This window comes from Palaemon carinicauda, chromosome 29 (assembly GCF_036898095.1).
Source record: "Palaemon carinicauda isolate YSFRI2023 chromosome 29, ASM3689809v2, whole genome shotgun sequence".
NCBI lineage: Eukaryota > Metazoa > Arthropoda > Malacostraca > Decapoda > Palaemonidae > Palaemon > Palaemon carinicauda.
This window is the reverse complement of record NC_090753.1, coordinates 16,511,776-16,524,660: the sequence shown is the minus strand read 5'-3', so window position 1 is coordinate 16,524,660 and position 12,885 is coordinate 16,511,776. Positions and strand designations below refer to the sequence as shown.

At 33.6% G+C, this 12,885-nt stretch overlaps 1 protein-coding gene across 1 annotated transcript in view; it reads left to right on the top strand.

Moving 5' to 3' along the window:
* The window catches only part of LOC137622423 (uncharacterized), a 20,164-nt gene extending 19,841 nt beyond the window's left edge, over positions 1-323 (top strand). The window contains exon 2 of the mRNA XM_068353033.1: positions 219-323. Coding sequence (XP_068209134.1) covers positions 219-323 — 105 coding nt within the window. The remainder of the gene's footprint in view (positions 1-218) is intronic.
* Positions 324-12,885: the final 12,562 nt, after the last annotated feature.

The following is a 12,885-nucleotide window of genomic DNA, read 5'->3' as shown; positions in this document are numbered from 1 at the left end:
AATAATAATAATAATAATAATAATAATAATAATAACAACAACTAGACTGCAACTGGTAAAGCCAGTGGCGGAGGATTCCTCTGCATAATAGATGTGGAAATGCTTTGGTCAATCAGTAAAAGATATTGGGTAAAGGTTTATTGGCCTAATGACCCCTTGACTAAATTTTGAGTTATGTTAACAAACTATTCTAAAGCAATTTATCTGTATAATAGCAGGTATATGGAGGTAAAACATACGCAAAAATGACAAATATAGAGAAATTGACCTTTGAACTTGAAGAAAATGGGCACTTAGAAGGCCATGTGAAGGTCATGGGTTAAATTTGACCCAATATCCTAAAAGAGCATGTGCCAATGGGGGGTGGGGGCAACAAAACATCACCTTTAGCCTACGTTAATATTTCTCCTTGAAATAGCCAAATAACCTTGAAAATGAGGGTCAAGGTCAAATTTGAGATTTGATTTGGGGGTTGTATGCATATGTTTGGGGTAGTTTACTTTAGCATGCTATGACCATAAACCAGTATTTCATTGAGAAATTGCTTAAGTCACGATTTCTGCGATGTCAAAAAGAGTTAAAAATCTATATTAAAAAAAGTAAACAAGCAGTCGCTACAAAAGTTAAGCTAACCTTAGATAAATATATAGGGCATCATATGCCTGTACCAACCGTGTGTCACACGATCGTACATACTTAATTTTGTGCTTGTATCTTCGCTCTTCCCTCGCACTAAAAAGAACCCGAAATAACATGTCTGTTTTCTCATCGGTAACAGTGTCGACTTTTGAACAGGAAAATTCTTGTTGCTTGAGATATTGTATATAAAGGAGAGTGTTCTTTAATAAACTCACTCAGTTGTTTTCAACTTGCCTTTGAGTCACAACCTTCTCTCGGCCTGTCACATGCAACTAAGATCAGGGCTCTGGGCCTTCCGGTTTTTGAGATTTCGGAAACAAAGCTGTTTTGAGCCGGTTTGGCCATTAACGACCTTGACCTTGACCTACTTGCATTAAAGTAGGGCAATATCTGGGGATTTACCTCTGTATCATTGTCCATAAGGCCCTTAGCCATACGGCTTATGTTTTAGGCCTAATGGCAATTTCAAATTTAAAAAAAAAAATTGACTTTAAAAGCCCCTGTGACCTTGAAAAGTAGGTCAAGGTCACTTAAATTGGGTCTCTGGCATATTCTTACCATAGGCTACCTATTATAATTATTTCATATTTCTTGCGAGAAAAAAAAAACGCGCAGAAAGAATAATAACTAGACTGCAACTGGCTAAAGCCAGTGTCAGAGGATTCCCCCGCAAAATAGGTGTGGAAATGCTTTCGTCAATCAGTAAAAGAAATTTTATAATGGTTTATTGGCCTAATGACCCCTTGACTAAATTTTGAGTTATGTTAACAAAATATTCTAAAGCAATTTATTTGTATAATAGCAGGTATATGGAGGTAAAACATACGCAAAAATGACAAATATAGAGATATTAACCTTTGAACTGAAGACAATGGGCACTTACAAGGTCATGTGAAGGTCACGGGTTAAATATGACCCCATATTCTGAAAGAGAAAGTGCGAATGGGAGGGGGTGACAACAAAACATCACTGTTAGCCCACGTAAATTATTTTCCATGAAATAGCTATATGACCCTGAAAATAAGGGTCAAGGTCAAATTTGATTTGGCAGTATTGGGTATATGTTTGGGGTAGTTTACTATCGCATGCTATGACCAGAAACCAGTATTTCATGGAGAAATTGCCAAAGTCGCCATATCTGCAATGTCAAAAATAGTTAAAAATCTATATTGAAAAACGTAAGTAAGCAGTCGCTACAAAAGTTAAGCTAACCTTAAATAAATATATAGGGCATCATATGCAACCAAGATCAGGGCTCTGGCCCTTCCGGTTTTTGAGATCTCGGGAAAAAACCTGTTTTGACCCGGTTTGGCCATTAGCGACCTTGACCTTTACCTACTTGCATTTAAGTAGAGCAATATCTGGGGATTTACCTCTGTATCATTGTCCATAAGTCCCTTAGCCATACGGCTTATACTTTAGGCCTAAGGACAATTTAAGATTATACAAATTTTACCTTTAAAAGCCCCTGTGACCTTGAAAAGTAGGTCATGGTCACTTAAACTGGGTGTATGGCATATTCTTACCATAGGCTACCTATGATATTTATTTCAGATTTCTTGCGGAAAAAAAAAAACGCGCGGAAAGAATAATAATAATAACTAGACTGCGACTGGCTACAGCCAGTGGCGAAGGATTCCCCCGCAAAATAGGTGTGGAAATGTTTTTCTCAATCAGTAAAAGATATTGTGTAAAGGTTTGATGGCCTAATGACCCATTAACTAAATTTTGAGTTATGTTAACAAACTATTCTAAAGCAATTTATCTGTATAATAGCAGATATATGGAGGTAAAACATAGGCAAAAATGACAAATATAGAGAAATTGATATTTGAGCTTGAAGACAATGGGCACTTACAAGGTCATGTGAGGGTCACGGGTTAAATATGACCCCATATTCTGAAAGAGCATGTGCGAAAGGGACGTGAGGGGGGGGGGGTGTTGACAACAAAACATCACTTTTAGCACAAGTCAGATTTTTTCCATGAAATAACCATATGACCTTGAAAATGAGGGTCAAGGTCAAAATGAGGGTATATTGCAAATTTGACATTTGATTTGGAGGTTTTATGCATATGTTCGGGGTAGTTTACTATACCATGCTACGACCAAAAAAACAGTATTTCATGGAGAAATTGCCAGTCCCGATTTCTGCAATGTCAAAAATAGTAAAAAACATAAATTAAAAAAAGTAATTAATCAGTCGCTACAAAAGTTAAGCTAACCTTAGATAAATATATAAGGCATCATATGCAACTAAGATCAGGGCTCTGGGCCTTCCGGTTTTTGAGATCTCGGAAACAAACCTGTTTTGACCCGGTTTGGCCATTAGCGACCATGACCTTGACCTTCTTGCATTAAAGTAGGGCAATATCCGGGGATTTACCTCTGTATCATTGTCCATAAGGCCATTAGTCATACAGCTTATACTTTAGGCCTAATGTCAATTTCAAATTTTACAAATTTTGCCTTTAAAAGCCTCTGTGACCTTGAAAAGTAGGCCAAGGTCATTTAAACTGGGTCTATGGCATATTCTTACCATAGGCTACCTATGATAATTATTTCAGATATCTTGCGAAAAAAAACGCGCGGAAAGAATAATAATAATAATAATAATAATAATAATAATAATAATAATAATAATAATAATAATAGTATTCCCCTAAAAGGGAATCGTAATAATAATACTACCAAAAATAATAGTATTCCCCTATGGGGAATCCTAATAATAATACTACCAAAAACAATAGTATTCCACTTTGGGGAATAATAATAATAATGATAATAATAATAATAATAATAATAATAATAATAATAAATAATAATAATAATAATAATAATAATAATAATAATAATAATAATAATAATAATAATAACTAAGGAGGATTAGAATTGCTGAAGCAATTCTTAGAAATATTTCTACACACAGTTTGCTCTTACGCTTATTGAAAGAATAGAAATATTGGAAATACCATGTTATTGATTATAGACTAACAAAGGACCTAAACTACACTGTTTAACCAAGTCACCAGTATTTTACAGTCTGGGTTGCCTTGAAGGGCCATTTAACGCCTACTTTTCAAGCTCAGATGAAATCTTGTATTAAATTGGGATGGCTAAACCGGTAGATTTCTTCAACTTTTTAAAAAATCAATGTTTTAACAAAAATCGTCCTTTGACCTTGAGGTCAAGGTCGAGGTTCATGCAGAGTTTATGTTTTCTAATGGCCCTCTACATTTCCACTAAACTTGGCTAAAATCTGCCAATTAGTTTCAGATTTAGGATTGTCGACCAGGTGGCAGCCATTTTCACATCATGAGATCTAAGAAACTAAATAACAGAATTGGCTCAGACTTGCGACTACAGTAGACAATAGCCCAAGGTTTCTCCAGCTAAAATATGAAAACAACTGAATAGGGGATTCTTGAAATCTTGATTATCAACCGTTTTCAATCATTTCTGTTGCGTGGATATGGGTGCTACATACACCTTCTCGATTTTCTCCATTTATATTTTCCTAATTTGGATCATACTGCAGCTCAAGTTTGAAGGCAAACACTTTTTAATTGGTTTAGTTACTAGCGATCAAATACGGGGGGAAAATATTAATAAGAATATTAGTAATAACAGTAGAAATCCACACAAGTGTGGAGTTCTAACAAAAGAACAATAGATAGACCTCCAAACACAATTTACCAATAATTTCCTCATAGGAAAATTGAAACAATAGAAACATTATAAATAGCATATTTTTCATATTCAGATAAGAAGAATATGAATAATAACAATAGAACTCCACACAGTAGACTACTACTACTACTACTACTACTACTACTACTACTACTACTACTAATAATAATAATAATAATAATACTAATAATAATATAAATAATAATAATAATAATATTTTTGTTGTTGTTGTTGTTTTATTAATTACCTTCATTATTATTATTATTATTATTATTATTATTATTATTATTATTATTATTATTATTATTATTATTCAAAGAGATAACTCCTTGAATTCTCAAGATATCTCAAATCTGTTTTCGCGTTTTAAAGTTTATTTTATATACTTTTCAGCCTAAATAACGTCATCCACGTAATTATGATCTGAACCTTCAATATTTGGGATAGAGAGATAAGCAGTTTCTATAAGGAATGCCTACTATGAATTTCAGGCAAAAAAAAAAGTGTGCTTTTCTTTAATATCTACCACATCAATTCTATCAGTAATTAACAAATATAACAGGTTATAGAAAAGGTAGAGTAAGCGACACCGGAGAGACTAGGGGAGGGGGTTACTGGAGGGATAGGAGGAGGATCTAAAGAGAGGGAGGAAAGGAGAGAGGAGGGACGGGAGAGTTTAAGCATTCAAATTGCTTCACCTACTTACCAGATTCACGTGACATCGGCTTTGCTATGACAAGAATAAATGCCTTAACTAACGGGATTTGCCGATGCATTAAAGTATACAACATTAGGTGGAGGTCTATAGAGTGCTGTGTCAAAGTACCATTCTGATGAAGTAATTAGTATGGGAGATATTTATGAAAAACACAATTTTTTGCCTGAAATGCACAGTAGTTATATCTCGAAAATCAATGTTTGCATTTCATTGAAAACATAGATTTCATGATAAAAACCCTATTGGTCTCCAGATATTTACGGTCAATTGTAATTTACACAGCGTATCACAATGACTTATATATAGTATAAATACAACATCTATATCATTCAAAAATAACAATAATCGTCATAAAATGCATGATCATTTCAGTTTAGCCATGAAGGGAATTATTTGGTCATAGATTATCTTGCATGGAAGTGTTGCGATGACATACTGAAAACGTGTCTGTCTCGCAATCTCATAATCGAGAGTTCAGACAGTGGGCAAGCTTGATAGTTTCTGCTTGTGTCTGCAAACTCACCGTCCAGGTGAGCTAGAACTAGTTTTTTTAGAAGATGTGTTTAATGGTCTGCTTGCAGATTAATCAGCAGCCATTGCCTAAAGCTTGCTGGGCGTTGCTTGAGTCGTATTTAAGGGCTTTGACCTGTGACATGTATCTGCCCCTCGTAAGTGTCCTTTAATACCATTAATGAATGCTTGAATAAGGTTAAGTACATAATTCTTGCATTATTTATCTTAATAATGCAAAATCTTCAGTCATATTAATAAACAATTCAATCTACTTTTTCTCCTATTACGTATATTTAGTTTCTCTATTTAAATAAGTGTAAATGTATCTATTCATCTATCTGCCTGTCTGTGTGACTTTTTGTTTGTTTGTTTGTTTGTTTATCTGACTGTCTGTATGTTTGTCTGACTGTTTATTGTCTGTCTCCAGGCCTGTCTGTCTTTTTGTTCATCTATATATTAGTCTGTCTACACACACACACACATACACACACAAACACACACACACACACACACACACATATATATATATATATATATATGTGTGTATATATATAAATATATATATATATATACATATATATAAATATATATATATACATATATATTTATATATATAAATATATATATATATAAATATATATATATATATATACATATACATATATATAGATATATATATATATGTATATATATATATATATATATATGTATGTATATATATATATATATACATATATATATCTATCTCTCTCTCTCTCTCTCTCTCTCTCTCTATATATATATATATATATATATTTATATGTATATATATATATATAAATATATATATATATATATATGTGTGTATATATGTATGTATATATATATTTATATATATATATATATATATATATTTATACATTATATATATATATATATATATGTATATATATAAATATATATATATATATATATAGATATATATATATGTATATATATATATATATATATGTATATATATATATATATATATATTTATCTATATATAAATGTATATATATATATATATATATATATACAAATATATATATATATATATATATATAAAGTTTTGCACATTAAAAAGTGTTTTTCATATTTCAAATAAGCCATATGTATTAACACATTGAAGTCCGGATTCTATTAACAACCTCGAGAACAGAGCCCCAGGCGAAATCACTCAGAGACTGTACTATCTGTCCGGCCTGGCTTAGAAACCTGGTCCAGGGTACTTGTGTGACATTGACCATACCACTCAGCCACGAAGAAATATAAAAGTCAATGACAATTTTTCAGTACATATACCTATCGAATTCAGGTTTTTTGTACTTAGAATTGACATCAACCCATCTTCACCATCTTAGCTAATAGGTAGGTTTGCGACTTGGCATTTGATTAATAATAATTTTTTCACATTTAAACGTATTTTTCATATCACAAATAAGCCATATATATTAACACATCAAATTCTGGATTCTCCTAACAACTTCGGGATCAGAGCCCCAGGCGAAATATCTCAAAGACTATAGTATCTGTCCTGCCGGGTTTCGTACCCTGGTCCATGATACTTGTGTAACATTGACAATACCCCTCAGCCACCAAGAAAGATGAAAGTCAATGGCTATTCTTTTGTTCATATACCTAACGAATTCAGGATTTTTGTACTTAGAATTGAAATCAACCCATCTTCACAATTGTAGCTAATTGGTAGGTTTGTGACTTGGCATTTGATTAATAAAAATTTTGCACATTTAAACGTATTTTTCATATTTCAAATAAGCCCTATATATTAACAGATTATAGTCTGGATTTTCCTAACACCCTCGGGATCCAAGCCCAAGGTGAAATGACTCAAGAACTATAGTATCTGTCTGGAAGGGCTTCGAACCCAGGTCCAGGAAACGTGTGTGACCTTGTCAATACCACTCAGCCACGAAGAATGATGAAAGTCAATGACAATTCTTCTATACTTATAGCAGTCGAATTCAGGTTTTTTGTACTTAGACTTGAAATCAATGCATATTTGCCATCGTAGCTAATTGGCAGGATTCTGACTTGGCAATCGATTATTAATAAATTTTGCACATTTACACCTGTATATCATATTTCAAATAAGCCATATTTTTAACATAATCAAGTTTACATGTGTAAAATATATCATTAATCGAATGACAAGTCACAAACATACCAATTAGCTACGATGGTAAATATGCATTGATTTAAATTCTAAGTACAAAAAACCTGAATTCGACAGGTATAAGTACAGAAGAATTGACATTGACTTTTATCTTTCTTCGTGGCTGAGTGGTATTGAAAAGGTCACACACGTTTCCTGGACCTGGGTTCGAGGCCCTTCCGGACAGATACTATAGCCTTTGAGTGATTTCGTCTGGGGCTCTGATCCTGAGGTTGTTAGGAGAATCCAGAATTTATTGTGTTAATACATATGACTTATATGAAATATGAAAATCACATTTAAATGTTCAACATTTAACATTAATCGAATGACAAGTCGAAAACCTACCAATTAGCTACGATGGTGAAGATGGGTTGATTTCAATTCAAAGTAAAAAAAAAAAAAAAAAAAAAAAACGTGAATTCGACAGGTATATGTACAGAAGAATTGTCATTGACTTCCATCTTTTTTTTTTTCTTTTGTGGCTGAGTGGTATGGTCAATGTCACACAAGTATCCTGGACCAGGGTTCGAAGCCCGGCCGGACAGATACTATAGTCTTTGAGTGATTTCTCCTGGGGCTCTGATCCCGCGGTTGTTAAGAGAATCCAGACTTGAATGTGTTAATACATATGGCTTACTTGGAATATATATATATATATATATATATATATATATATGATAAATCTTGCACATTTAAAACTGTTTTTCATATTTCAAATAAGCCATATGTATTCACACATTGAAGTCTGGATTCTCATAACAACCTTGGGATCAGAGCCCCAGGCGAAATCACTCAAAGACTTTAGTATCTGTCTGGGCGGGCTTCGAACCCTAGTCCAAGATACTTCTGTGACATTGACCATAACACTCCGCCACGAAGAAATATAAAAGTCAATGAAAATTTTTCTGTACATATACCTGTCGAATTCAGGTTTTTTGTACTTAGAATTGAAATCAACCCATTTTTACCATCGTAGCTATTTGGTATGTTTGTGACTTGGCATTCGATTATTGAAAAATTTTGCACATGTCAACGTGTTTTTCATAATTCAAATATGCCATATATTTTAACATATTAAAGTTTAATTGTGCAAAATTTATCATTATTCGAATGATGAGTCAAGATGGGTTGATTTCAATTCTAAGTAAAAGAAAAAAAAATGTGAATTCGACAGGTATATGTACAAAAGTACTGGTCATTGAATTTTATCTATTTTCGTGGCTGAGTGGTGTGGTCAGTGTCACACAAGTATCCTGGACCAGGATTCCAAGCCCGGCCGGATAGTTTCTATAGTCTTTGAGTGATTTCGCCTGGGGCTCTGATCCCGAGGTTGCTAAGAGAATCCAGACTTTAATGTGTTAATATATATGGCTTATTTGAAATATATATATATATATATATATATACATATATATATATATATATGTATATATATATATATATATATATGTATATGTGTGTGTATATATATATATATATATATATGTTGTGTGTATATGTATATATATATATATATATATATAAATATATATAAATATATATATGATACATTTTGGACATTTAAAAGTGTTTTTCATATTTCAAATAATCCATATGTATTAAGACATTAAAGTCTGGATTCTCATAAGAACCTTGTGATCCGAGCCCCAGGCGAAATCACTCAAAGACTATAGTATCTGTCTGGGCGGGCTTCGAACCCTGGTCCAGGATACAAGTGTGACAATGACCATACCATTCAGCCACAAAGAAAGATAAAAGTCAATGACAATTCTTCTGTACATATATACCTGTCGAATTCAGGTTTTTTCTACCTAGAATTAAAATTAACCTATCTTCACCATCGTAGCTAACAGGTAGGTTTGTGACTTGGCATTCGAATTAATGATAATTTAGCACATTTAAATGTATTTTTCATATTTCAAATAAGCCATATATATTAACACATTAAATTCTAGATTCTCTTAACAACCTCGGGATCAGAGCCCCAGGTGAAATCACTCAAAGACTATAGTATCTGTCCGGTCGGGCTTCAAACCCTGGTCCAGGAGACTTGTGTGACATTGACCATACCACTCAGCCACGAAGAAAGATAAAAGTCAATGACAATTCTTCTGTACATATATATGTCGAATTAGGGTTTTTTTTTTCTTTTTTACTTAGAATTGAAATCAACCCATCTTCATCATCGCAGCTAATTGGTAGATTGTGACTTTCCCTTCCAATTAAGGAAAAATTCTGCACATTTATAATTGTTTTTCATATTCCAAATAAGCCATATATATATATATATATATATGTATATATATATATATATATATATGTTTATATATATATATATATATATATGTGTGTGTGTGTGTATATATATATATATATATTATATATATATATATATATGTGTGTGTGTGTGTGTGTGTGTGTGTGTACATATATTGGTACTTATATAAAGTATTAATATTATTATTATTATCATTAGTATAATTTTTATTATCACTAACTAAGCTACAACTCTAGATGGAAAAGTAGGATGCCATAACCCTAAGGACTCCAACAGGGAGAAAATGCCCAGTGAGGAAAAGGAATAAGGAAATAAATAAACGATTTCATTAGAAACGAAAGTTAAAATGAAATATTTAAAACACATTAACAACATTAAAACCGATATTTGATATATAAACTATAAAAGTACATATGTATGGCTGTTTAACATAAAAACATTTGCTGCAAGTTCGAACTTTTTAAGTTCTATTGATTCAACTACCCCATTAGGAAGATCATTCTACAGCTTCAACACAGCTGGAATAAAACTTCTAGAGTAAATTGTAGTTTAGTGCCTCATTACTATGAGAATTATCTGCATACCTACTACAGTTATACCTTGAGATACGATTTTAATGCATTCCGGGACCAAGTTCGTATGTCAATTGGCTCGTATCTCAGATAAATTTCTCCCATATAAAATAACTAGAAAAAAAATAATCTGTTCTAACCCTCTGGAAAAAAAAAACCCTGAAAACCCTATATTACAGTGAAGAAACATGTTTTTGATTGTTTTTATTAACATTCTACGCCCACAAAAATAACAAATACCTATGAACAGGTTATGATGCTCAATCAAATGTAACATTATTATGGAGTTCTCTCTTTCGAGAGAGGATGGGGAGGAGAGAGAGTTGACTGCAACATGTTCGGTACGCAACACTTTGTAACACTACGTAACATATGTAACACTACGTAACATAACCTTAACTTTAAATTTAACTGAAATGAAATTAGCTACTTTAAATTTAACGTAAATGAAATTAGCTTACTGTACATACTTAAAAACAAAATGTTAATCTTATATTACACTAAACTTTTTTTTTATTGTTTTACTTTTCTTTGTGGCTCTTTTTGCCTGGTTTTCACATTCACTTTTTGACGGCTTTTTTTTAAAAAGAACCTATCTAGGGATTTTTGCTTTTGTCTCCCATTCAAAATGTTGAGAAAAGGACACACGAAAACTGTCTTTACAATAGGCTAACGCACGACCATATGCCAACTCGTCCGGGTGCCTTTTGTCCATACAATTGGAAAAATCCTGCCATTTCACTAACATATCTTTTATTTTTGCCTTAGAAAGGCGGCCCTCGTCTTCCACCTCCTCCTCTCTACTGAGCTCCTACAACACCTCTGAATATTTTATCTCCTGGAGCTCTATCGATTCGTGTGTTATGAGCTCTTCCTGATGCTCCTCAACAAGGTTGTTCATGTCTGCCTCATTTACCTCCAGCCCTATGGACTTTCCAAGAGATACGATTTCATCCATCAGAATAGGTTCGGGGTCATCAGGGTCGGTCGTATTGAACCCTTCAAAGTTCCTCTCAGCGATGGAAGCTGACCACAATTTCTTCCATGCTGAATTAAGAGTTCTTCTTGCGACACCCTGCCATGTATCCTCAATATTTTTTAAGCAATAGACGATATTGAAATGTTCCTCCCAAAACTCATGAAGGGTGAGATTGGTGTTGTCTGTGACATCGAAGTATTTCTTGAACAAATGCTTCGTGTACAGTATTTTGAATTTAGAAATAACTTGTTGGTCCATGGGCTGGAGGACTGGCGTGGTGTTGGGCGTGAGATAAAGGACCTTGAGGAACCTGAACTCATCTAGAACAGTGGTTCTCAAACTTTTTCATGAGCGACCCTATTTGAAACATTTCATTCCTTCGCGACCCAGAGTAAAGTGAAGAGAAAGAAAACATGCAATGATATATACACTTTATTTTGGAAAAAAAAATAATGTGTACAGCTTTTCATTCACAAAACTAGACTAGTGGGATTTATGGCACTGCTTTTCCTTTTCACAAAACTAAACGAACAGGATTCATGGCACTGCTTTTCGTTCCCAAAACTATATTAATAGAACAGACAGAGAGAGACGAAAACAGACACAGACAGACAGTCAGACACAGACAGACAGACACAGACTTGCAATGTTTTCATCTCTTGCCATTGTAACCCGGGCGAAGCCGGGTATCCCTGCTAGTTATTATTATTATTTAGTAAATATAGTAATTAGTATATGAAACAAGATATTATATAATTATACAACACACACACACACACTCTCTACTCACACAAATGACTGCAAACGGCACAACCTCCCTCGCCTGCGGTCGGTGGAAAATAGACACCGCGCGCGAGCATACACGGGCCCACTGCCAGTCCAACATACGCGTTTGATACAGGAGTCTTTCCTGTCAGAGACACCATTACATGGGGCCCAGGAGGAGGGAGGTAGGGGGAAGATGAACATACATAACAAAAGTAATTTGTGGTTAAAGAAGAATAATTCAATTAAGCAACTGAAATACACTGAAACACTGAAAGCATGATAATGTTCCTGTGTCCCTGCGACCCATCAAAATTGATCTCGCGACCCAACTTTGGGTTGCGACCCACAGTTTGAGAGCCACTGATCTAGAATATCCTCTTCGAGATCAGGAGGTTGTCCACGGGCATTGTCGAGGACCAGGAGACATTTCATTGGCAGGTTTTTCTCAGCCAAATATTTTTTGCTGCCGGAACAAAAGCACAGATTAACCCATTCTGTAAAGAAAAGCCACGTAACCCAAGCCTTAGCATT